The sequence below is a fragment of the Protopterus annectens genome, chromosome 6.part1 (assembly GCF_019279795.1).
Source record: "Protopterus annectens isolate FY-2018-M chromosome 6.part1, PAN1.0, whole genome shotgun sequence".
NCBI lineage: Eukaryota > Metazoa > Chordata > Ceratodontiformes > Protopteridae > Protopterus > Protopterus annectens.
In genome coordinates, this window is record NC_056738.1 from 110,390,196 (window position 1) to 110,417,736 (window position 27,541).

General features: G+C 45.2%; 1 protein-coding gene across 2 annotated transcripts in view; it reads right to left on the reverse strand.

Annotated features, from left to right (window-relative positions):
* LOC122805417 (neurabin-1-like) overlaps positions 1 to 27,541 on the reverse strand; it is a 1,624,240-nt gene that overhangs the window by 1,180,359 nt on the left and 416,340 nt on the right. For both annotated transcript variants that reach the window (XM_044075548.1, XM_044075549.1), the window contains exons 5-6: positions 23,990 to 24,125; positions 6,079 to 6,222 (exon numbers count right to left, since the gene is read on the reverse strand). In XM_044075548.1, coding sequence (XP_043931483.1) covers positions 6,079 to 6,222; positions 23,990 to 24,125 — 280 coding nt within the window. The remainder of the gene's footprint in view (positions 1 to 6,078; positions 6,223 to 23,989; positions 24,126 to 27,541) is intronic.

Genomic DNA, 27,541 nt, shown 5'->3' on the forward strand with positions numbered 1-27,541 from the left:
AAAGGCTGTAGAGGTAGATGCAGCCCTGGTTGAATGTGGTCTTATCCCCTGTGGGGTAGGTTTTCCATGGTGCTTATAGCAGAAATTAATGCAATGGCATATCCACTTAGAAATGGTTTGCTTTGAAATGACCTTCCTCTCTGCCCCTGCAGCAAATGCAACCAGCAGCTGTTCAGATTTCCTGAGAGGTTTAGTCTTGTCCAAGTAAAATCTAAGTTGTCTCTGCACATCCAAGGAGTGCAGTATTCATTCACCTGTGTACTGGGGATTAGAAAAGAAGGTCGGCAAATGAATGGACTGATTAAGGGCCACACTGGATACCACCTTGGGCATAAATGTCTTCATGAAAGATGATGAAAGGCTCCACTGCCATGAGGACCTGTAATTCAGACACCCTTCTTGCTGAAGTGATGGCTAGAATGAAGGTTGTTTTCCAAGAAAGGAATTTCAACACTGCATTTGCAGCTGGCTCAAAAGGAGGAGGAGTGAGCTTTGCCAATACAAAGTTAAGGTCCCAGGCTGGAGTAGGGGCTCTCCTGGGTTGTCTTAAGTTTTTGGCCCCTCTGAGGAATTGCTTCAGCAGTGGATGAGAAAAGAGGAGTGGTTCTGTGCTGTAATGTGCTGAAATGGCTGAGGCATGAAGTTTGATGTAAGAAAAGGAAAGGCTCTTGTGAAGCATCTCAGTTAAGTATTGAAGAATATGGGGTAAATTGGGTACTGCTGTGCCCATCCCCTGAGTTTGGCTACAGGAACAGAATCTTTTCCATTTTTTAGCATAGGATTTTCTAGTACTAGGCTTCCTTGCCTCCAGAATGACACTCATCACTTGCTTATTGAGGGATGGTAACAGAGAGGTCAGGTAATTAGCCAGGCTGCAAGGTTCAGGGTTTGAAGCTGTGGGTGCAGAATCTGGCCCTCCTGCTGGGACAGCAGGGCAGGGGTCTGAGGCACGTGCCATGGTGCCAGCAGTGGCATACTGCGCAAGAGGGGGTACCAGTGTTGGCGTGGCCAGTCCGGTGCAATCAGTATTGTCCTTGGTTTGTCCTGTTTGATCTTTAGTAGCACTTTGAAGAGGAGAGGCAGAGGAGGAAGGCACAAACTGATAGTTTTTTCCGGGTGAAGGACAGGGCATCCACTTTCCAAGCTTGTTTGTGAGGAGTCCTTGTGAAGAATTTGTCCAATTGGTAGTTCTGAGGGGAGGCAAACAGGTCTATCTCTGGGATCCCCCCATTTGTTTCTCAACATGTTGAATATCTTTGGTTCCAGTTTCCACTCATGTGGGTCCAAGAGATTTCTGCTTAGGTCGTCTGCCAGTGTATTTAGCTTTCCTGGCAGGAATTGAGCCTATAGGCGCATGTGGTAGCTCAAGGCTGTGTTCCACAGAGCCATGGCTAGTCAGCAGAGAGGGTACGAGTGGGTTCCCCCCTGCTTGTTTATGTACCACATAACAGTGGTGAAGTTCGTCTTTACCAATAATTGTCCTGGAAGAATGTGGTCCTTGAAGGCTGTCAGAGCATTCTGTACAGCTAACATTTCTTTTTGATTGATATGCAGGTGCATTTGACTTAGGTTCCATTTGCCCTGAATGCACTGCCCTGCCAACTGAGCCCCCCATGCATAGTCTGATGTGTCTGTTGTTAGGGTGTGGGCGGCAGGGGGTAGACTGAATGGCAGTCCCTTGTTTTGATGGCAGGCCTCTGCCCCCCAAAGGAACTCTATCTTTAGACAAGGTATGATAGGAAACATTGATTCTACAGCCTGAGAATGTTGACACCATAGGCTTTTTAGATACCACTGCAGTTTCCTCAAATGCAGTCTTACATATGGAATTAGTAGAATGCAAGAGGCCATAAACCCCAGTGCTTGCAGTATTTCCCTTGCAGATAGCTGGGTCTTTGTGGCCAGTAGATTGAAGTAGGCTGTCAAATGAACTTGTTTCTCTGGCTTGAGGTAGGCCATCTGGGAAGTTGCATTCAAGCTTGCTCCATACAATTTGTTGGCAGGGTACAAGACTTGATTTCTTTTCATTTATAGACAGGGGTCCAGGGAAGTAAATAGTGTGGGAAGAAATAGCCAGGGAATTGTTATGGCTAGGCTTGTATAGGCCCTAGGGCTGATAGCCAAGTACAAAGCTATGAACCTATGGTGCACCCCAGAGAAGTTAGCAATTTCTTTACAAATGCCAGATGATTTAATAGTATGTCCTGGATTTCTGCCTGAATTAGACAATCGTCCAGGTATGGGTACTGAATATTTCTTTGCCTGCAAAATGCAATGACTGGAGCTAGGCCCTTTGTGAATACCCTGGGTGCAGTAGATAAGCCAAAGGGCAATGCAGAGAACTGATAGTGCATTTAGCCTGCTCTGAAGCATAGGTATCTTCTGCAAGATTCTCTTACTGGGATTTGCAGGAATCCAGTGTTGCCAACCAGGCATTTTTGCGTAGCATGGGAAGCAGCTGATGAAGAGTTAGCATCTTGAATTTTGAGATTACCAAAAATGTGTTTATAATAGACAGGGCCAGGATAGAATGCCAGAAATTGTCTTTCCTGGGTACCAGGAAAAGCCGGGAGTAAAAACCTTGCCCCCATTCTTCTTGTGGGACAGGTTGAATAGCCCTGATGCTTAAAAGAGAGAGAACCTGCTTTTGAGCCTCTGCCCACTGATTTGGGAGTAGGTCTGGCCAAACATTTGGGGTTGGTAAGGAGTGGAAGTGGAATCTGTATCCTTGGGAAACTACATAGAACCCATTTGTCCTGGGTAATGAGTTCCCAATTCTTTGCATGCAGGGCGATCTTTCCCCCTAAAGGAACAGTCAGTTGAGCAGGGCTTGGAAGGTTTAAAGTTAACTCATTGAGACAATTTACCATAGGGGGAGTCTTACTTCTCCCTGCTTTGAAAGTGGGAGCCCCCCACTGATTAGTCCTGTGAGCACCCTGGGGGTGAAGCCTGGGTGTTCTGCTGGTTCTGGGTTTGGACTGAGAAAGCCTGGAAGAGGCAGGAAAGGACCAATTTTTAGAGGGCCAATGCCTACTAAATCTGGGAGGCTATACTTGCAGGAAATCTTTAACAGTTTGCATAGATATAGCTTTTCCTCCATCTTTTTAAGTACTTCTTCTGCTTTGCTGCCAAACAGGCGGTCATGGTTTAAGGAAGCATCCAGTAATTTAGCTTTAACATGATCTGGCAAAGATTGCTCCTTAAGCCAAACATGCCTTCTAAGAACAGACCCAGTGACAGCAGCCCTGCAAGATGCCTCTAATGAATCAAAACCACATTGCAAAGTATGTTTTCCCACTTGTTCAGAAGAATGCATTAAATCCTGTAATTCTTTATTTTCAGCACAATTAGGAATCAAGATAATTTTCTGTTTAAGCAATCCAATAATATGCTGCTGATACTTCAACATATGAAACTGGCAGTTTAAGGCCCTAATGGCTAATGTTGCAGAAGTGTATACCTTCTTACCCCATCTATCCAGCGCCCTGGAATCTCTATCAGAGGGGGAAGGATTTTTTGCAGTAGTGGCCTTAATGGCCTTGGGTCCCTGAGAAATGGTCTCAGGATCCACAGTAGGATTTTTAAAGAGGAACTTGATACCCATCAGGTTTTCTGGGAGCAGGAGGTAAGGTGTCAGGGGCCAGGCTAGATTCCGAGAAGGCATCATCTACAATGTCCAGTACAGGAGGGACAGCTAAAGGCCTGTGTTGAGGCAGGAGTAAGAATTCCCTAATCCTCTTTTTGGAGTCAGAGTAATCCTGGCTTTCCCAGCGGAAATGCTCCCTAAGAGTATGAAAGATTTCACCAAAAGAGAAATCCTCTGGAGGGGAAGCAGAGGGAATGGAGTCCTCTGCATCAGAACCTTCATTATTTATTTATTTATTTAACATTTGTTGACCGGGAATGTCCGACTAGGTTCCACAGAGCCTGTTTTCAGCGGAGGCCCGGGGAGAAATGCTCCAGATGCATGTCTTTGGAATGTGGGAGGAAACCGGAGTACCCGGAGGAAACCCACGCGAACACAGGGAGAACATGCAAACTCCACACAGAAGGCACCCCAGCCGAGAATCGAACCAGAGAACCTCTTGCTGTGAGGTGACAATGTTAACCACTGCACCACTGTGCCGCCCGTCATAGGTAGACAAGAGCAAATCCTGGTCATCAGAAAAAAATAGAAATGTCAGAATCCTGATCAGAAGAATTAGAAGGAAAATCAGTTCTAGGTCTCTTAGAGGGAGAAGGGTGGCTTCCCCTGATTAGAGTAATAAGGTCTTCAGCCATTCTTATCATTTGTTTTTTAGGCATGGATAGAGTTTTAGGCCTTGAAGAAGAAGATGGCATCAGTTTAATATGCAAGTCAGTAGGCCTGAATACACCCTCAGAAGCCGGTGCCTGCACAGTGGCTATGGACCCATCCAAGGTAGTGACATCCGCAGGTTCCACAGTTGAAGAAGCATCTTGTGGCATACCAGACTCCAAACAGGTCTCAGTAGAGGCCTGCGAATCTGAAGTAGCGGGTGTCAGGGGCTTTGAAAGCACCTCACTGAGTACCGGCGAACTGGCGACTAGCTTAGGAGAAGCGTAGTCGGCAGCTTTGGACCTATGCGGTCTGTTTTTATCTTTGTGTTTTTTCAGAATGTCGTTAGTCGGGTGGCTTACCGAAGCCATTTCTGGATAACTGAACCAAGTACCAAAATATTTAGATGTGAAAATGAACCGACGACAAATAGTACGAGGTTTGAATAAGGCACAAAACCGACAGCGAGGTACGTCGTGGTCTGGGCCTAGGCAAGGAATGCAGTACGAATGAAAATCTTTAGGAGGTATTTGCTTTCCACAATAAATACAATTGTTAACTTTTACTGACATCAGTTTAGAGCAAGAAAAAGGTTCCCCAATGGGGTACTTAGCTTAGCTGAAGACTTCCAATCTGAAACTCGAAAACGAAAATTTCAGGAGTCGGCTGACCGGCACTTGCGAACTGCTTCTGCTTCAGACACCGCACAGCAAGAAAGACTGATGTAATGGCATCAGCTGCATGCTTTATACCCCTGACTACCTGACGTCATGGAAGATGAGACAGCAACCAACGCAGGACCCAAGACTTTGATAATCAGGACGACTGTGGGCTACCTGCAAGCAGATAACCCAAATGTGATGACTGCAACAGTGAAACACGAAGAACATCTGCTTCCTAGTCAAATGGGAACATGGAACATGCACGCAATGGACCACTAACTTATGAACAGCCTTAACAGGGGATTATGTGGCAGATGCTTGGCCTCAGAGTCCTTAACATTTCACACTTACCTGGTACTGACCAGGGATTGTAGATGTTATTTTCAGTCGGTCTCTGCTCTTGGCGTCCTTTACAACTAGTATCTTGACATCTCCAAACCTAGCCAGGTTTGACTGCAGATATTTAAAGCACTGTTTCATACAACATACCACCCCAGTCAATACAGATAGTATATGCAGTGTGGGCCCTAGTTCACGTTCTAACAGTGATACAGACAACATAGCCAGTGTGGGGTTCTGGTTCATGTTCTGACAGTGATATACATAGTATGGGGGGGGGTCCTTGCTCATACACTGACAATTATATTTACAGCACAGCCAGTGTGGGGATGGGATCCTGGTTCATGATCTGAACAAGGCATATACAGTAGAATTGATATCATGAGGTTCTGGTTCATGGACAAACAGTGATACATACACTGCACAGCCAGTGGGAACTCTTAAGCATTTTAAGCGCTGAAAGTAGGAGCTTTTGCACAATGACCACTAATAACATCTGCACTGTGGGTGCAGAAAAGTACATAGTGGTACAGGGCTAACCACAGCATCATAGCCTGATGTATATCAAGGCTTGTGCCAATGGGTGCAGCCCCTACACCGCAAAAAAAAAAAAAAAACATAAAAAAACCCCCACTAGGATGAGAGAAAATACAAAAATATGCCAAGCAAGACAGATTAAGAAAGGAAATCCTCACCTCTAATGCTAAAGACCTTCCAAGTCAGATCAGAAAATACAGTTTCATATTTAAACAACATGACACCAAGTACACTCAAAATTACCTCTCTAAATTTAAGAGCAAGATGTCCAGCATTTTTATCTAGTGGCAAACCAATATTTTCACTTTCAGGTAGATCGAATACTTCAATGCTCTCTCCATTGTAACCTGATTCTATTGCATCTTCGATGTATTCAAAGTCACATTGCTGAAATGACAATAAAAGGCATTTAAAAGATTTACAATGACTAAATACTTAAAACACTATATATACCTTGTTGAAAAAGCCACACTCACCCCTTTGTTTGCTTACTACATTCCTACTTTTTTCAGTAAATCATTACTTAATTCATCAGAAAATCTCATTAATATACTGGGAATCAAACTACCATTAACACTAGCCCAACTCCATGGAGCAGTGGGATAATGCCCTAACTGTGACACTGTGACCCAGAAAACACATCAATTATCTATTCAGGCACTGGAAAGACTAGCATAGAGAAGGTAAGAGCATGCAGCCGACATCCATCCTAAGGGAAAGTATGTAGCCTGACTACAGTATGGCTGACAAACACAAGAGGAAAGTGAGTCAACATACAGGAGTATGGTACTTGTATGCCCCTACAAGATAAACATATGTAGTAGCTGCTAATCTACTCATGCTCAGATGGTGTGTATGAGCCAAAAAAAGCAAGTGTGTGGGAAGGAAGTACATCAGTCTGCCACAGACATGCACAGACCTGGAGAAAACAAAAAGCATTCACCAACCATGGACGCCTGGATGAAGGAACTTCTACTCATTTATTGGTCCAGTAAAGCCAACTATTTGCACAGATAGCAAAAAAGTACAGTTTTGTACCTACCATAAATGTAGATGTTCGAGTGCTCATACAGCTGCAGTCATTACAGATGGGTTATCCTGCCGTCAGGCGGGTCCTCGGTCGGCCGAATTCCAAAGTCTAGGTCCGGCGTCGGTTGTCGTCGCTTCTTCCCTGACGTCAGTGCAGCAGGGGTATAAAAGAGGCAGCCGACGCCATTATCTTCAGTTTTTCTTGCCCCAGATGTCAGGTGCCCCCAGAAAGAAGGCAAAACATAAAGGTATGCAAACATGCAAAATAGAATAATCAAAAAACAGTAGTTGTAAGCAAATACACCATTAGAGAATACCCCAAATAGGTTGTATGATAAGGTATTTGTCATAAGGCCTGTCCTAAGAGGGGACGGGGGGGGGGGTAGGCCTGTCCTAAGAGGGGATGGAGGGGGGGGTAACCTGGACTGCAGCTGTATGAGCACTTGAACATCTACATTTATGGTAGGTACAAAACTGTACTATGTTCATCGTGCATACAGCTGCAGTCATTACAGATGGGAAGAATCCCAAAGCTAAGCAAGGGTGGTAGGCACTAAGTGGAACTAGGAGGAGTGAGGATGCCCTGCAAGACTGCTGTGGCAAAACCCGCTCTGGATTTAGAGTATAGTGGAAGGTGATAGTGCTTGGAGAAAGTGTGCACTGAACTCCAAGTGGCTGCTTCCAAAATGTCCTTGGTAGGAACCCCCCTGAGGAAAGCTGCAGAGGTAGCTGTGGCTCTGGTGGAGTGGGATCTGATGCATGCAGGCACAGTTTTTCCATGAAATGAGTAACAGAAGCGTATGCAGCGGGCTATCCATTTTGAAATTGTCTGTTTGGAAATAGCCTTTCCTTGAGCACCTGTAGCATAGGACACAAAGAGTTGCTCGGACTTCCTGAATGGCTTTGTCCTGTCCAAATAATAACGAAGTTGTCTGTGAATGTCCAAGGAATGTAGTAGTCTTTCCCCTTTGTTTTGTGGATTTGGATAAAAGGTAGGTAGGTGGATAATCTGATTCAAAGCTACACTGGATACTACCTTTGGCATAAAGGTAGGGTTGGTTCGTAAGGAAACTCAGTACTGATGGAAAATGATGAATGGTTGTACAGCTATGAGGGCCTGTAGCTCCGAAACCCTGCATGCTGAGGTGATAGCCAGAAGAAAGGCTGTTTTCCATGACAAGTATTGTAGTTCTGTTGAAGAAGCTGGCTCAAAGGGAGGAAGGGTCAGCTTTTCCAATATGAAGTTGAGGTCCCAAGCAGGGATTGGTGGTTTCCTTGGGGGTTTAAAATTTTTTGCCCCTCTGAGGAACTGCCTTAAGAGAGGATGTGAGAATAACGGAGGATCTGTGTTGTATTGTGCAGAAATGGCTGAAGCGTGGATCTTGATGGAGGAGAAGGAAAGTCCACTGTTTAACATCTCAGCTAGGTACTGTAAAATTTGAGGTATATTTATTACCCAAGGATTCTGGCCCTTTTCTTGATTCCAGGCACAAAATCGTTTCCATTTGACGGAATAGGCTTTTCTAGTAGAAGGTCTTCTGGCCTCCAAGATGACATCCTGCACCTCCTTGGAGAGGAGGGTCTGTTGGGAAATCAAGGTATTCTCCATGCAGCTAGATTTAGGGTTTTGAGCTGGCTGTGAAGAGTTTTGTAGTTGTGCTGGGACAACAGAAGAGGGACTAGAGGTAGGATCCATGGTGGGGAATGTGTCAGGCTCTTCAGGAGCGGATACCAGTGTTGTCTTGGCCAGTCTGGAGCAATGAGAATCATTTGCGGCCTCTCTGCTCTGGCTTTTAGTAGAATCTTGGGCAGCAGAGGAAGAGGAGGGAAGGCATAAACTGTCAATGTTGTCCAAGTGAAAGAGTGCATCTACTTTCCAGGCCTGTGGATGATAGGTCCTTGAACAGAATTTTTTCAACTGGTAATTTCTGTGGGTAGCAAAGAGATCTACGTCTGGCTGTCCTCATGCCTGAGTTATCTTTGTGAAAACTTGAGGATGCAACTTCCATTCGTGTGGATCTGTCATATTTCTGTTTAGGTTGTCTGCCAGTGTGTTTTCCTTCCCTGGCAGGAATTGTGCCTGTAGCTGAATTTGCAATTCCAGTGCTGTGTTCCATAGGGTCATGGCTTGCCTGCACAGGGGGTATGAATGTGTTCCCCCCTGTTTGTTTATGTACCACATCACTGTGGTGTTGTCTTGTCCTTATCAATAGCTGGCCTGGATGCAGTAGGTCTTTGAAGGTCATAATGGCATTTTGCACGGCTAGCATTTCCTTTTGGTTGATATGTAGGTGCTTCTCTTTTTGGGACCATTTTCCCTGAATGCACTGATCTGTCATGTGTGCTCCCCAGGTGTAGTCTGAGGCATCTGCTGTGATGATTTGAGTTGTTTGAGGTACACAGAAAGGGAGACCTGTGTTTCTTTGGCGTGCTTGAGCCCACCACAAGAATTCCTTTTGAAGGCATGGAATGAGTGGTATAATTGTTTCCAAGCTGTGGCTGTGTTGAGACCATACGTTTTTTAGGTACCATTGAAGTTTCCTCATATGCAGCTTTGCACATGGGATTAGTAGGATACAAGATGCCATGAACCCCAGAGCCTGCAGGACTTTCCTTGCAGTTAGCCTGGTGAAATAAGAAGTTATGTACTCACCATAACGTTCCATCTGAGTAGGTAGCTTCATTTGTCTGCAACCTGTGGGTCTTGGATTCGATATCGGATACGAGCCGGCAACTTGTTTCAAGCTAATGGATCTGAGCTCCTAGCTCCTCCCCTCACCCATAATCCCCTGCCAACCCTCCATGACCTCAGATCGAGTTTGCCCCTCAATATATACCCAACACGGGTATCCAACTAAGATAGATCCAAAGAAGACCAGGGGGAAGGAGGGGGGGATGGTTGCAAACAAATGAAGCTACCTACTCAGATGGAACGTTATGGTGAGTACATAACTTCTTAATCTGAAGTAGGGACTTCATTTGTCAGCAACCTGTGGGACAGAGTCCCCAGCTACCTGAACCTTGGGTGGCCATCATGGAAGGATATTGCGAAGCACCGCAGAGCCAAAGGATGCTATCCCTCTAGAAATCACGTCCAGTTTGTAGTGGTTAATAAAGGTATGAGATGAGGCCCAAGTGGCTGCCGAACAAATATCATCCAATGGGACTCTAGACTTGAAGGCCGCAGAAGTAGAGATGGAACGAGTGGAATGTGCGCGAACTCCTTCAGGTGCGGGTCTCCCAGAGGCTTGGTACGCTAATAGGATACATTGAGAAATCCAGCGTGATAGAGATACTTTTGATATTGCTTTCCCCAAATTAAATTTGGCAAAGGAAACGAACAGCTGGTCGGATTGTCTATGACCAGCCATTCTATGAGTATAAAAGCGTAGCTGCCTATGAACATCTAATGAGTGCAGCTTGTACTCTCCTTTATTCTGATATTTAGCAAAGAAAACCGGTAAATTTATGGATTGATTTATATTGGTTTCTGATGCTATTTTGGGAAGGAAAGAGGGATTGATCCTGAGGTACACTCTGTCTGGGTGAAAGATCAAATAAGGAGGCTTCACAGAAAGAGCTTGAAGCTCCGAAACTCTTTTCGCAGAAGTAATGGCTACAAGGAATGCTGTTTTCCAGGACAAGAATTTGAGATCTACTGAAACAGCGGGTTCAAAAGGTGGAGCAGTCAAGGCTTGAAGAACTAGTGAAAGATCCCACGGTGGTACGGCTTCTTTTATAGGGGGTCTAAGCAAAAAGGTGCCCTTTAGAAAGGTTTTACACAACTTGGCCGACATCAAAGGCCCTGTATCATTGTCCCACATGGTAATGTGAGATGGCCGCCAATTGCACTTTGACAGTTGAGCAACTAGCGCCTTCCTGAAAAAGTTTGGTTAGGAAGTCTAATATGGACGGAAGAGGAGCCATAAAGGGATCTAGATTATGATGCTCCGCCCAGATGGAGAAACGTTTCCATTTACTGCGATACACTTTCCTGGTGGAGGGCTTATGCGCTGCCACAAGGATGGCTTTGACTGGTGAAGAGATACCGGGAGTCCTAACTAGGAGTGGAACTGGAGCAACCAAGCTGTCAGCTTCAAATTGTCCAGATTTGGGGTCGGTAAGTCTGACGGATGGGAGATTAGATTCGGACTGGGGTCCAGAATCCAAGGAGGATTCACTAGGTGAGACCACAGGTAAGGGAACCAAATTTGCCAAGGCCAGAATGGGGCAATGAGGATCATCCTGCTCCCCAACCGCGAGGCTTTCTGTAAGAGTTGCAGCATCAGGGGTAGAGGAGGATAGGCATAAAGTAGACCGGGTGGCCAAGCATGCACCAGAGCGTCTCTTGGAGTTTCCCCTGGAGGGGGAATAAGAGCGAAGAAATTGCCACATTTGGTGTTTGAGGGAGAGGCAAAAAGATCGCAGCAGGGTTGCCCCCATATTGCGAATATCTGCTTCGCTACTAGTGGGTTGAGAGACCACTGCACGGGTAAGAAGGGTGCGACTGAGTTTGTCCGCTAGGATGTTGGTCCGCCCCGGAATGTGCGTTGCAATCAGAAAGCGGTTGGTGGAGATCGCCCATTCCCACACTCTCATGGCTTCGCAGCATAGAGGGTAAGATCTGGTTCCCCCCTGTTTGTTGATGTACCAGACAACCGACATGTTGTCCGTTTGAATTGCAATCGTTCCTACGGGGAGGAGATTCTGAAGTGCTTGCAACACGTACAGCACCGCTCTCATCTCCAGAACGTTGATATGCAGGGAGGTCTCTGTATCGTTCCACATGCCTTGGACCGTCCTGCCTGAATAATGCCCCCCCCCCACCAGAGGCGGGAGGCGTCCGTGGTCACCGTGGCGAGAGGGGGAAAGGTGCAGAAGGGTCGGCCCGTATGGAGGTCCGAAGCATGGAGCCACCATAATAGAGCCCTCCTGCAAGCCTTGCTGATAGCAATGGGGTGGTGAAGAGGAAAAGACAGAAAGGACCATTGCACTAGAAGGGTCCATTGCAGTACCCGCATGTTCAGACGGGCACATGGAAGGAGCGTTAACGCTGCCGCCATGGAGCCCAGTGCCCTCAGGACCAATTCCGCTGGTGGGGTCTCTGATTGGAGGATAGCCCGCACATGGAGTTGTAAATTCCGAAGTCTCTCGGACGTTAGAAAGGCTCGTAGCTCTCTGGTGTCTATTCTGGCTCCTATGAATTCTATGGCTTGTGTCGGGGCCAGAAGGGATTTGTCGGCATTGATGGTGATGCCTAACTGTGGGGCTAGGCGGAGAAAGAAATCTCTGGCTGAGCAAAGTAGATGCCTTGTTGGGGCGGTCAGGAGCCAGTCGTCCAGGTACGGAAAGACCTGTATTCCCTGGAGTCTCAGGTGGGCCGCAATCACTGCTAATACCTTGGTGAACACCCTGGGGGCTGTGGTGAGGCCAAAGGGAAGGACCCTGAACTGGTAGTGACTGGCTTCCAGCCGGAAGCAGAGGAACCTCCTGGATCGTCTGTCCATTAGAATGTGGTAGTACACATCCTTGAGGTCTATAGAGCACATCCAATCGTTCTCCCTTAGAAGGGGGAGAATAGATAGAAGAGTGACCATTCGGAATTTTTCCTTGGTTAACGACAGGTTCAAGCGGGAAAGGTCTAGCATCGGTCTCAAGTCCCCCGTCTTTTTTGGCACCAAAAAGAACCTGGAGTAGAACCCTAATCCGAGCTGGTCTTGGGGGACGGGCTGGATGGCTCTTTTTCTTAGCAGCTGCTGAATTTCTGCAGCTGCGGCCTCCCTCTGATCGGGTGGTACATCGGGGAGGTTCTTGAATTTGGGGACATGAAGTAATGGTATTTTGTACCCTCTGGATATAATTCGAAGCACCCAGTGGTCTGTCGTGATGGACTCACATGCCGCTAGGTGCTCCGAGAAGCGCCCCCCGACTGCCTCCAGAGTGGAGCAGTTGGGCAACCCTTCAGGGCTGCTGCGTGGGTCATTCATAGAAAGGTTCTCTGGACCCAAAGTTTCTCGGAGCCCCTCTGCCCCTGGGGCGGCGTCCTCCCTGTCCTCCACTGCCACGGAAGGACTGGTTGTCCGGAGCGGGTTGGGAATGTTGCGATTTCTGGAACCACATATTCTTCTGACCCTTTTGGTTCGTCGAAAAGGAGCGCTGGGGTGCAGAGAAGCGGACTCCGATGGCAGACGTCTTCCTCCCGTCCTTCTCGCTCTGGACAAGTGTCTCGTGAACCGTTTTGCCAAACAGGGCAGAACCATTGAAAGGGGCGTTCGCAAAAGACGCTTTAAAGGGCTCCGCAAAGTCACAATGACGGAGCCAGGCCTGACGTCTCATGACTAGGCCTGCTCCGCTAGCCCTAGCGGCTCCCTCGGTGGCATGGGACAATAGCCGCATAGAGGTATTTGAAATAGATCTCAGAGTGGCCATTCGGGTGGAGTACAATTGTTTGTCCTCCGCCGACATGGACTCAGGGGGGGAGGCAGCGTATTCTTTGATAAGATCCCGCTGCATCCTGATGACATGTGCCATATAGTTCAGAGACCTTACCGAGAAGGTCGCTGAACTAAAAACTTGTTTCCCTAAGCGGTCCATCGAGCGGAACTCCTTGCTCGGTGGATGGACTGAGGGGCTCTCCTGAGCTAGCTCCCTCTTCGTGGCTGCCGCCATCAACATGGCATCTACGGGGGGGGGACCCTTGCTCCAGTGCGACCAGTCTGAGGGGGGGCTTAGTATTCTGTCCGGGCGTTTGGGTATTGGCTCCACGGTGTCCGGATCCTTCCACGCCCTAGTGGTAATAAGGTCCACCAAGGGGTCGGCCAGAGGGGACACCCAAGAGGTAGACGGGCCTGCTTCGAATGCCTCCAGAAACACGGAATCGTCGGAGGAAGACTTGGGGGCAGACCACCCACCTCTGATCCTCAGCATCTCCATGATGTCTCCAAAGGAGACATCCTCAGGGGGTGATCTTGGGGAGCCTTCCCCTTCATCCAAGTCCGTGTCCTCAGTTAAGGACTCAGGGGAGTCCACGTGCCTCCTCTTGCACTTATGCTTGCAAGGCACTTCCTCGGGGGGGGGCTGTCCGAGGAGGCCTCGCCAGCAACATCCTGTTCCAATGGAACCATCTGGGACATTGAAGCAGGCTGTCCCTTTGGCCGGGTGATGGAAGCCCGGCCCAGCAGAGAGTGTGCGCAGGGTGGAGCCGAGACAAGGGCTGGGGGGGGTCCGGATGCTCTCAACAGAGCCCTCTCCACTACATCGAAGGCAGAGGGGGAACCACTCTCTCTGGGCTCCGAGAGTCGGCTCCCACTCGGATCCGATGAAGGGATCGGAACCGGCGCCGAGACCATCGGATCCGAAGGACCAGTGTGCTCCGACCTGGACGGAGCCGAAGGCACACTGAATCCCTCGGATCCGAAGCTCGGGCCATGGCTCCGAGAGGTCGGATCCGACAGGCTCGAGGGCAGGGTCGGATCTGAAGTACCAAGTAATGTCAGCGCCGACCCACCCCCGGCTCCAACGCTGCTCGGCTCCGAACGCTCCGAGCCCGGATAGCGGGTCGGAGAAGGAGCAATAGGATGGAAAAAAAGTGTTGAGCTCGGGGGGGGGGGGGGGAGGCAAGAGCACTCCCATCTGCAGCTGGGCCTGGATGAACCTTTGCATCATCCGGTCCAAGTCTGCATCGGACATGCTGAACGTCTATCTCGAAGAGGTCACCGAGGCAGGCCTGGAATGCCGCCTTGATGACCTCGATGGAGATCGGGCCTCCTCCTCCTTGGGCCCTGGGGAGAAACAAGGGGATCGGAGCTGAGGAGGAGGAGACCTAGAAGCAGTGGAGGGAGAAGCCCGCTTAGCTGGCGGGGCCGAAGCGGAGGCCTCGGCCCGCCGCTTGTGGTGCTTCTCCCTCCGTTTCTCCCTCCTGGCCTCCCTGTCCTCCGGCGCTTTAGCGGGAGTTTGAGTCCCGGCCGAAGGAAGGGGGGCAGGAGTGGCAGCAACCACAGCCTGTGGTAGTGCCACGGGAGCAGCGGAGGCCGGAGCCGAGTCCGGGGCCGGGGGTAAAAGTCCTGCCAAGACCAGATTCGACCTCCGCTCTTTCAGTGCTCTGGGGTTGAACGCTGCACAAATGGTACAGCCTGAGGTGAGGTGTTCAACCCCAAGGCACCGAACGCACCGAGTGTGGCCATCAGCCGGGGAGAGCTTATGGCCACACTCAGTACATTTAGAAAAAATGGCTTTTAGGGCCTCAGCCATACTTAAAAGAAAAGGTAGTGTTACACAAACACACAGGCCCCAAAACACAACACACACACACACACTCACTAACGACCAGCGAAGGGAAGGAAAAAACTAATTAAAAGAAAAATATTTTTACACTACAGGGAACCTAACACTTACACACTTTATATTTTTGTAAAAAAAGAAGAAAGTTGACAGAAAAAACACACTTAACTGATGATTACTAGTCCAGCTCAAAGGAATCCAGCTATCCACAAGCGCGGCAAACTAGATCTGAGGTCATGGAGGGTTGGCAGGGGATTATGGGTGAGGGGAGGAGCTAGGAGCTCGGATCCATTAGCTTGAAACAAGTTGCCGGCTCGGATCCGATATCGGATCCAAGACCCACAGGTTGCTGACAAATGAAGTCCCTACTTCAGATGTTGCCATTTTGCTGAAGTATTGAGACAGTTGCCCTTGTTTGTCTGGCGTGAGGTAGGCCATCTGGGTGGTTGTATTCAAGCTGGCACCCAGGAAAATTATTTGTTGAGAGGGTATTAGTTTTGATTTCTTTTTGTTGACTGAGTATCCCAGGTAGTTCAACAGTTTTATTACAAACGCCAGGTGCTGCGATAGTATGTCCTTGCTGTCCGCTTGGATCAGATATGGGTAGATTTGTATTCCTTGTAGTCTGCAGAAGGCGATTACTGATGCCAGGCATTTCGTAAACACTCTGGGCGCAGTAGATAAGCCAAAGGGCAATGCAGAGAATTGGTAATGGGTTGAACCTGCAAGAAATCTGAGGTATCTTCTGCAATCTTGTCTGATAGGGACATGCAGGTATGCCTCCTTGAGGTCCAATGTTACCAGCCAAGACTCCTTGCCCAGCATGGGAAGAAGTTGCTGTAATGTGAGCATCTTGAATTTTGGCACCTGTAGATATGTGTTTAGGATGGATAGGTCTAAGATAGGTCTCCAATCTTTGTCTTTCCTTGGTACCAGGAATAGTCTGGAATAAAACTCTTGACCTTGTTCTTTTGCAGGTACCTCTTGAATCGCTTTCATGTCCATAAGAGCGGAAATTTGTTTTTGTGCCTCTGCCCTTTGATTTTGTGGCAGGTTTGGCATGCCTCTCATTTTTGGAAGGGTGTGAAAGTGGAATCTGTAGCCTCTGTCTATAATGTCCAGGATCCATTTGTCTTTTGTAACAATATGCCAGTTTTTTGAGAATAATGCCAGTTTTCCATCCAAAGGTGCTGCCATTAAAGCTTTGCTTGGCAGGTGTAGGGGGAAGTCATTGTGTCTGTTTTCTAAATGACGGTGATCTATCTTCACCTCTTGGGATTGGTGCTTGCCACTGTCTGGCTCTGAAAGATCCCTGAGGTTGCCCTCTACCCCTAGGGCGTCTGTATCTGCCCCTTTGAGGTCTGTCCGTGGCTGGAAAGGACCAATGTTTTGAAGGCCAGTTTCTGCTGAAACGTGGAGGTTGTACCTGCAGGAAATCCTTTACTGTTTGCATCAATTTAGCTTTTTCCTCCATTTTCTTTAGTACCTCCTCAGCTTTAACACCAAACAATACATCTTTTTGAAGAGGTGCATCTAATAATTTAGCCTTGACATGATCTGGTAAGGTTTTCTCTTTGAGCCAAGCATGCCTACGTATAACAGACCCTGTAACAGCAGCTCTACATGAGGCCTCTAAAGCATCAAAACCACACTGCAAGGTATGTTTACCCACCTGCTCTGCACCATGCAACAAATCCTGCAACTCTTTTAAATCTGGTTGTTCTGGTTGTGCCATTTTGCTTTTCAACTGAGATAACAAAAACTGTTGATACTTTAGCATGTGGACTTGACAGTTTAATGCCCTCATAGTTAAAGTGGCCGAGGTGTACACCTTTTTGCCCCACCTTTCTAAAGCTTTGGAATCCCTCTCTGAAGGTAATGGGTTTTTAGCAGTAGAGGCCTTAATTCCCTTGGGACCCTGTGAAATAGTTTCTGGGTCAGCAGTATGACTTTTATATAGGAACTGGTGAGAATCAGGAACCCGGTAATACCTGTCTGGTTTAACAGGAGCTGGAGGTAAAGAATATGGATTAAGGCTGGCTTCTGTGTACACATCATCCAATATATCTAAAACAGGAGGGATAGCCAGGAGCCTATGCTGGGGGAGCAAAAGAAATTCCCTTAGCCTTTTCTTGGAATCTGAGTAATCTTGGCTTTCCCAGTGAAAGTGTTCCCTCAATGTATGCAGGGTTTCCCCAAAAGAGTAGTCCTCTGGGTGGGAGACCGAGGGAATAGACTCCTCAGCAGAGTCTTCAAAAGGTGAATAGGCATAATCCTGGTCCTTAGAGTGTTCTGAGGTAAGAGAAGTTTGATCTGAGGAAGGGTAGTCTTCCTCTAATCTGGGTCTTTTGTCCGAGGGGGGTTGGGAACCCCTGATAAGAGTAATCAGATCCTCAGCCATTTTAAGCATCTGCTTTTTAAGCATGGGGCCTTGAGAGGAGTTCTGAGGACATTGTTTTTTGGTTTTCATGCCTGCTTTAGATTTAGTGAAAGCTTTAATAGAAAAGGAGGAAGGCCTGAAGACACCTTGAGAAATGGCTGGCCTGTCTAAATTCTGAGTTTCCCCGCCAAGACTGGCGTCGGTATTTGCAGGAGGAATGGGGTCCAAGGAACCTGCGACCTCGGGTACTGTAGTCACCGGTAATGAAGTGTCATCAGTACTCAGGGGCTGCGTAGGCGCCTCGCTGAGAACCGGAGAACCGGTAGTCGGTCCTTATCTTTGCATCTTTTGCTCAAAACTTGAGTCGGACGACATGATATAATTAAATTTTTTGCCAAAATAATGAAGGGTGAACTCCACCCGGTGCTTAATAGTGCGCTTGTTGAATCTAGCACAAAAACGGCAGGCTGAGACGTCGTGGTCTGGGCCTAAGCAAGGTATACAGAAAGAGTGGAAATCCTTATGCGGTATTTGCTTCCCACAAGAAATGCAATTATTAACTTTGTCTGACATTGGTCCGAGGCAAGAAAACCCCAACAGGGTACTTAGCTTTCAAGAAGACTCCGGCTGAAATACTTTAGTAAATCTCAGGAGCTGGCCGACCGGCACTTGCGAACTGCTTCTGCTTCGGGCACCGCGCGGCAAGAAAGACTGAAGAAAATGGCGTCAGCTGCCTCTTTTATTCCCCTGCCGCACTGACGTCAGGGAAGAAGCGACGACAACTGACGCCGGACCTAGACTTTGGAATTCGGCCGACCGAGGACCCGCCTAACGGCAGGATAACCCATCTGTAATGACTGCAGCTGTATGCACGATGAACATCAGAAAAAATGCCCATCATGAAAGTACATTTGTGTTAGGAACTTAACAGTAACAGTTATTACTTGCTGAAGTATGGACTCCTGATGGCCAGCCATATTTCTACAGCTTTTCATTCTTCCACCTCTTAGCCCATCATATACTCTTCTGGGATATGAAGACAACAGTTATAAAGGGACTTGAGATGGCACCATCTGCTGATCATTTTTTGCCCTGGCAAATGAAATCCAGTAAAAAAAAGGCAGGGCACAACACCCCTTGAAAGAGCCAGCTCTACAAGGGGTACAAATCCCATCTCAAGGGCATACTAGACTGTATCGCCAAGCTGCTGTGAAACCATAAGGACAGTGTCTAATCTACATGGTAGACAGGGAAGGTAGCAAAGGGTGAATAGGGCACCCCCCAACATATTCATATCCAGTCAAAAGAACGTGTGGTGGGAGGAAACTGGTACTCCCAACAGTGGCTACACTACAAATAAATTATATCTACAATTACAGTAAACTCCTAATAAAGCTACACTATTTTCTTCTGTTGCATTACTGACTCTTGGTACCCCAAAGCATATGGACCAGAGGGTGACGGTGACTGATCCTAAGCAATGGCATAGAAAACAGCTCCTGCTAAATGTCTGTGGAAAAATACTGCTTAGGCTACAATGTTTAATAAAGATGCATACCGAACTTTCAGTACAGACTCTGTCTATTCCTTCTCTGGAAAGCCGTGGTAGCTGCAGTAACCTCTGCAGAATGGGCTATAATATTGTCTGGAATGGCCTTAAAATGAAAGTAACAAAACACCATCTTCTAGTGTCTAATTCCAAGTGAAAGAGACATGTCATGCACAAATGCCAATTTGTCTACCACAGAGTCTGAGGTGTCACATACCCCTGTGTACAGAGAACTCCTTTACCTTTTAGCAGGTGGCACCTCTAGAACTTAAGGTCCTTCTGAGGATGACTAGCTAGACTTGAAAATGTCCATGAAATCCTCGGCTAACTTGATCATCAGTGAACTCAGTGCTTTCTACTTTCCCCCTCCTGTTCTATAAGGTTATCATAATTTCTTTTTCAATTTTATTGCCAGAACCTTCATTCTGTCCCTTTGTTTTTTTTTCTCCTTTTCAATCAGCCCCATCACTTCAATCAGCACTATTCACGCCTTTCAAACCACAGATGTCAATTTTCCCCCACCCTTCCTCTTTTCCACTAAGTTCCCTTTACAGTTAATACAGTTCCTGTTTCCAGTGTTGCTTCTCTTAAAACTGTTTATTTGCTTGTCATTTACAATAACCTCCAACATCTTAACAAGTATAACTTTTTGGTCTTTTACTCCATCATCCTTACCACCCTATTTATTTTTCAGGGGAGGGGGAGCATATTCTGTATCCATTGATAACTTAACTGTCACAACTTTATTTCCTGTACATAAACATTTAATCTTCCCCTTCTTTAGTCTCTCTACTCTACTGTTCTTTTGCATGTGTCTCAAACTTAGCCTTCGTTTTCTATCTTCAGCAAATTCCTATACAAGACACCCAATTACTCTTTGTCCATAACAAGTACCACACTGGTTGTAATCGACACACCTTAATAAACTGTCCCCTTTTTTTGGTGTTATTTTACACTTCGTGTGATTTTTTTTTTCTGTGGCTCCCTTAACTTCATTTCCCACATTTTTTTAATCACTTCTTTTAACTTTGTTCCTCATGGACCACCATTTTATCTCTCGTTTTAACATTCCCCATTCTACCTCAAATCTCTACCCTTGCTTACCTCTCATCTTCAAGTTTCTTCCTGATTAAGTCTAACATTAATGTTCCCTAATGAATCACCGTTTACACTTTTGTGCCATTTTAGTCTTTCTTTACAGCCTCACTTTTGCTCTTCTCTTTCCCCTTACATGAGCAGGTTTGTCTGCTTCTTTTTACATAATTATTCCCCAAAACCCTACCACAAGTTTCTTGAAGTAGCTCTGCTCTCGATTTCATTGTCAAGTATTTTTTTAAATAGTGGAAAAATGTTCTCTGGTCCCCTCCTTCTGGCTGTTGGAGCTCTCTGCTCACCTCTTGCAGGGCTCCTTTGTTGAAATGTGAAGTTGTTGCTGCACTTCACATTACTTATCAATTGCTCTGAGTGCCTCCTCTGAGCTGTCCAATGTCCTTGAATGTCCGAAGAAAAAATCCTCACTTTCACAGGATACAAAACTTTAATCTCTTCACTTTGTACTAGGCTTGTACTGTAATCAGCTCCACCTTGAGTAGACAAAAAAGTAGTCCATCTCTACACTCAATCCACCGCTCAGTCTGTTCAATGGTTTCTATACCAAGGAAAAGTAGTGAGAAATGCTGTCCAGTCTGAGAATCTGCAGTAACATGGTAGTAGTTTTTTTCTGCAGTAAGTAGGGAACAGTATCATTATTTGACCTTGTATTGCTGGGTCCAAAGACTGTGAAGGTGCAGCTGGAGAAAGAGCTTTTTGAACCACTGCAGTACATTAGAGAAACCTATTTCACTTAATTTATGTAGCAGGAGGGAATCATCAACTGTTTTAAAGGTCTCTGCACTGCTCCAGTAATTTTACCATCCTCTATATTAGAGTAGTAAGGCAGAGGATAGCTCTGGTAGTGCTGTAGTTGAGGCGGACTCCATGTTGCTTGTCATTCAGAATGTCATATTTACGGATGTAATAAAAAATAATTCAGTTGTAAATTATTTCCTTTTTTCAAGTATCTTGGTTTGAGGACAGAGTTAAGAGATCAGATGATAGTCACTGTCTGGTAGTGGTACTACTAGGGCATGTTTAATAATATGCTAAAGGATATTAGCTGTAGAGATAAGTTAAACAAGAAGGTTGGAGGTTTGCTAAGTTGACTACTATGCAGCCTAAATATCTTGGAACTTTTATGTATGCAGTAGTGGTGGTCTTGTCCTGTATTTTCGCTACTGTTTGTTTTTTCTTCTGGAACTGGGACCTCTGGATAGCAGCCATACCTTGTTTTATTTTATTTTATTTTATTTTATTTTAATGCAGCCTAAATATGTCAGGATGGACAGAATAGAAGAAAGATTGATAAGAACAATCTACTTTTTTCTAAAAGCTTTTCTACCACACATTTAGTAATGGCCTTAAAGGGAAATGGAGGATACAGCAGGAACTTATGAAGAGGAAAGGAAAGAGTAGTGTGGCAAGGACTGATAAAGGATTGGTTGACTGAGGTGGATTTGCTAATGCTGCCTTTCAGTTCTCTGAGGAGGGAACTTTTGTAACTAGAACTGACTCTGGGAAGAGAATATATGTGGCTAATTGTTTTCAAAGCACTCCAGAATTTATTAGAATGATCTATTGCAGTCCTTTGAATTCTCTTGGTAGTGCTCTGCTTTCACATGATTTGCTGCTATTCTGGTTTCTTTTTTTTTTTAATCTAAGATAAGCATGTCTGTCTAAACTGGAAGGGCCAGCTTCCCACTCTGTCCAGGATTTTCCCCAAGTTTAAAAAGCTGCTAGATATTGTCAGTAATCCAGGGATTAGATGTACCCATGTTTCCTTATTTTTTAATGGGATAAAGTCTGTCTTGTATGGGATAGAGTAAGTTGTATAATGTAGAGAGAACAGAAACAGGTTGATTACAGCTGCAAAGGGGGACTAGTTGCAGTTTGCTAGTTTAAACATGAGGTTACCTCTAGATTTGTCTGCGATAGTTCTGGTCTGGGAGAATTGGAAAGAAATTTTCTTGCTTTTGAGTGATAAAACAGAATACAGAGGGCAGTAGCTGCTAAGAGAATTTGAGGTAGCGTTGTTGCCTCACAGTAAGATGCTGACCGGTTTGACTCTCAGCTAGAGCATCTTCTGCGTGGAGACATGAATGGGCGTACCTTCGTTGAAGGTTGTGTGTTAGGGCTGGCAACTCTGTACGTAAAAATCAACTGCCAATCATTAAAGGACCGGAGTTCCGCTGTGGCAACCCCTAACCGGGAAAAGCCAAAAGACACAACAACTTGAAAGCACATTTTCATGTATACTACTAAGAACAATGTCAAAGTGCGACTGTGGAATTAGCATAGTTAGGGCGAGTCCAATCAGTGACTAATTGGCCCAGGTTGGGGGAAAAGGTGACTGTTAAGGTGTGTTTTTTTGAGACCCTAGCCAGTTAGGGTTCAGACAACCTGCAATTAAGAGTTTATGATGTTTTGTGTATTGAAGGATGTTGCTTAGTGTAGTTCTGAATATGGTGACAGTAAGAAGGTTGGGATATACACCATTGCAATGGGTAGTTTAGTTTAGTTTGACCACCCAAGAGCACATGTACTAAAAGCTAATTAGAATCACTGTCAGAGATGGATTTAATTCTTGCTATTAGAATCACTGTCAGAGATGGATTTAATTCTTGCTATTAGAGGAGGACTGGGATTAGCAAAAGTTTTGACAAATAAAGCAGTGCCACCCCTTTGGTCAGTACTGGTTATGTTATCTGTACATACAATATAGCTGAAGGGAAACTGAAGAAAATCTGAGAGGAGTCCTTCAGCACGGATTTGGTGATGATAGCAGTAAGATTAGTGGGAAACTACTGAGATCAGCATTCAAGCTGGGACCATTTATTGCTAATACCGGCAATGTTCAAGTATCTTAGGGAGAGGTTCTTGAAGTAAAAGATAAATGATCAGGTTGTGTTGCTGATCCTGAGTTAGAGTGAATATTACGCTCCAGTAAAAGTAACAGGGGAGAAGGAACTACAGTTGTGTAAGAACTTTCCATAACAGTACATGTCCTACTGATTAATGTTGCAGTATTCTAGTCCTACTAGGTTATCTCACCAAGGTAACCCGATGTATGGCCAGGGTACCAATTACAAAAATCATTCCTTACATTCATACATTTGACATATGACCTAAGCCTATTGGAGTAAGGGTACATAAGCAGATGTATGAGCATGAAATCTTTGGACTACCTCTAAGTCAGAAGACCTGGACACACCTACGGGGAAAAAGTTAGCAAAAAAAAAGGTTAAGGTCAGCTAAAAGGAGGGAAGCATGGAGATGGTTCTCTCTTGGTCCATGAAACTCCAGAGGACAAACACTGGAAAAAAAGGGGAAAGGAGAGTGGGAAGTAATACTGCAACAATAATCAGTGGACATCTACTGCTATGGTAAGTTCTTACACAACTTCACAATGTCCTTCTTTAGATCACTGTTGCAGTATTCTAATACTATTGGTTAATTCCTAAAGCTTATCAATTAGAAAGGGTGGACGGACCAGGAACAGGGGAGCTGTCAATGAATCCAGATAGCAATGATCTAGCAAAAGAAGCTGTAGTCCTAGAAAAAAAACATCTACCCTTTAGTGTTTTGTGAAAGTGTGCATGGATGACCAACTAGATGCTTCTAAAACAGCCCTGGAGTCAATTATTTTGTAAAAGTCTTAAAAGACTTCGTCTAAAAAATGGCATTTCAGACTCACTGAACTACTTGGTTAATAAGTCCCGTGAAAGTAAATAAAACAAAATAATGCAATTAAATCTGAAGCTTCTGTTTTAAATATCTGGTATTTATACAAAGGTTAACACTTGGCATACAAACTAAAGTACCTGATCTTCAGTATCCAGGTCATTCATGGCATACTGCTGCTCTAGCAAGTCTTGATTTCTCTCTTGTTCTAGGGTTTCACTGATGAGCCGAGCTACCTCACTCTGAGTCCCTGGCTTTTCTCGTCCAATCAGAAAACTAAAAAAAAAAAAAAAAAAAAAAAAAAAAAAAGGCAAAATGTTAAGTTCTTAGCAGGTTCAAAATGGTTATATAACACAAATACATTTTCTAAAGCCATCATTCAGCACAAAGCACAATACACAAGTGCACATCACAGGGAGTCTGAAACAAGTCTGAGTCACTAATTGATAAATTAAGAGCATACTTTGTTTCAATAATAAAAATGCTACCTCTGCAATTTACTTTCTTTTTCAGATTGTCGGTATTCTTAGAAAATTTACAAATTCAATGTAAATTAAAAGGACTGATGAAAGTAACAGTCACTTGTACTGGTTCTATGAAGTTAAGAATGCCTCACACCATATGCAGGCAGATAACTAATCCCATGTTTACATGTTAGAAAGAGAAGGGGGGTGGAGATCTTCCCTTTCTGCTTCACATTAATTACCTGCACCCTTAGCATGAAAGGCATTTACTCTTTAGAAGAGAGTAGAGTTGTGAGAGGTACTCATGGCTGTCTTTTCCTTGTCATCACAGGCTACATAGGTGGGTTACATCTCTGCCCCTACGAGGTAGCCATGGCTCCATTTTCTTTCTAAAGGAGCAAACTATAGTCAGATGACAAGAGAAACCCAACCACATCTACAAAACACACTAGTTGAACTCAGGCAACAGCAGCTGTCTTGAAGGACTCTTTAAGCAAACTCAAAGACCAGCTTTTACTTCATAATGCTTCAGTTATATTTATGGCTGCAGATGGACAATCCACTCTGACATATGAGCAGAAAAAATATCAGTGACTGGTACCCAACCAGCTTGGAGAACAGAAGTCTCCTCTCCCAAGAATAATCAGCATATCGTTATGGTGGTGACACAGGACCTTCTTAATATCCTTATATCGGGCCACAGGTTGCTTGCAGAATCACAATGCACCACACCTACAGTTTTTAGTAAACAAATACACTACTGGCACATTTGCAAAATCTGCTTAGCATGTCTGTGCGAGGCTAGTCATCACACCACTAAGACACAATCATTTACACTGTAGTACAGCACTAAAATAAAACAAAAATCAGGGAATAAAAGTCTTAAAATTTCAAGGAATGCAACTTTAGAAATGGTTTGAGTTTGCCAAGATTGTGAGCACTAGGATGAATATATTGCCTACTGTTATGATCAATATCTCACACATGTACCTCACTGTCCCTGTTCTCAAAGTCTTACATGGCTAGGCAGAATACCAAGATATGAATTTCCTGACGTTTAGTGAGGGCATCTCTAATGTACCTCAAATGATTGCTATAGTTAATTACACACATCTAGTTTTGTTTAGAGAAACTGGGAAGGACTGATTCTACTTGACTGTGACTGTGTGAAAATTAGGGATTAAGTTTAGGCCACTCAGATGTAATATCGGCCTGAGATTATTGCTTTGTATTTTTTGGAATGAAGAAGAACCTTCAATAAATTCCTGATCCCCTTCTTATCTGGTGTGACTTTTTTTTTTTTTTTTTTTTTTTTTTTTTTTAAGTAAACAGACTCCTTTTTGTAACTTGTTTTGGTGGGGTGGGATTATCAAGAGTTTGTGGCAATGTGTGAAAGGCAACTTGTAGCCCCTGGACATTACTGTTAAAATGCACCTGTCCTGTGCTGTCAATTTCTGTACAAGCAGGTGGAGGGATAGATGACCCTGAGCTGACTCTAGAAAGGAAGAGTTGTGCAAGGCCTCAGGACTGCTACTGCTGACTACCTGTAGGTGCACCATGGCCACCTGAAGATTGCAGAGGACCCTTTCTCTGGATGTGGGACCACTCTAAACGTTGCCCTGAAAACTGAAGTTTCTGATAGATTGCTGCTGTTCTTTTCTACTGCACGTCACAGCTAAATCACATCTGGCACCATCTCCTATGCATCCTCAAAACAAAGGATGAAGTCAACTGACATTTTATATACATAGTGGTGAAGTTTTCCCCTACATTTCCATATCCTTTGACTTTTAGCCTAAAAATATAGGGGCATTTGAACAAGGAAATTATGAACATCACTTCTGTCCCCTCCATAAGCCACAAAACAGGTGTACAGCAATGCTGGATCCCACTACTCTGGCAGAATCATCATCATTATACACCAGGTTCACCACAAGATTGGACACAGGTGTCCAGTGACAATTGGATTCACAGCTCTGGAGTAATCTTCAGCTTTAGTGCATACCAGGCTCATCATTAGTTTGGTTACGTTAGAAATATCTATTGACTGGGACAAAGGTTTTTTGTTAAAGGGCACATTTGGCAACTATGGTAAAGTCTAGTGTGCGTTATTGGTAGCATCCCAGTGGAACTCCATCATGTGTGGAAAAAGTAGTTTATTATCCAAAGTGAAACTCTGAGGATATACAATTCTACTTCTCTAAATGGTTCACTGTTTCAGACCTTGTCTGATGAATTAGCAATGGTGCTTTGAGGAGTCAGATTTTTTGAGCGCAAACACAGAAACAAGGTTGTCTGTCTTGGGTGTTTCCAACCAGAAATTCTGCTCTCTAGGAACCCAGAGAATATGGCTGGCCTTTCCAGGAAAAGCAGTCACAGTGTCACAAGTTTAACCAAGCTGCTCTGGTAACAATCTTTATGATGTCTACCAGCAGGGCTACTGTGCACACTGGAGAAATAAAAAGGTTTCTTGCAGTGTTTCTTCAGGGAGAATCTAAGGGTCAGTGGGACACCAACCTCGGACACCTCATTTTGAGGAGTTCCCCAAATGTGGGATCTTCTGAGAGGGTGATGCTGGGGAATTGGAATCCTTATCATTAACATTGGCTGTGGATGACTCCAAATGACTTCAAATGGTTCCTCTTGCACAAAATCTTCCTTAACCTTCAGAGAGGGACAGTCTGAGGAGAGGATACACTTCTGAAAGCCAAAGCCATGCATGGAGGATGCAAAAGGGATTGGGCCTCTCTTTCCTGAAGAGTGCTCAATGAAAAAAAATGTTCCATAGTTGGACTTGACACCAATATCCAAATGGAGTAAGGTATGGTGGGAGAACCACTGCAATACTGATTACTGACATAGGAGCAAGCTCAAAGTCAATGGTTGGCTTGTAAAGTCAGCTGCTGGTCTGATATGAGATCCTTGGTGACAAGTATGAGAAGCGAAGAATAACAGAGCTGGCATCAACATCACAGGACTTGGCACTGACATTGGCACCAAAATCCCAGATGCAGAAAGTGCAAAGAATACATCACCAACTCTAGCAGTAATGGCATTAGAAATGCTGATGCCAAGCAACCATTAAAGGAGAAATCATCAAAGTGTATAAGAGAGACATCAATACCACAGCCATGGCATTGAAGGGATCAATGTAGAATCACAACAGAGGTCTGTGTGGTCAGGGAAGAGAGTCTTAGAGCCCTAGACTTACTGGAAAAAATGGCTATG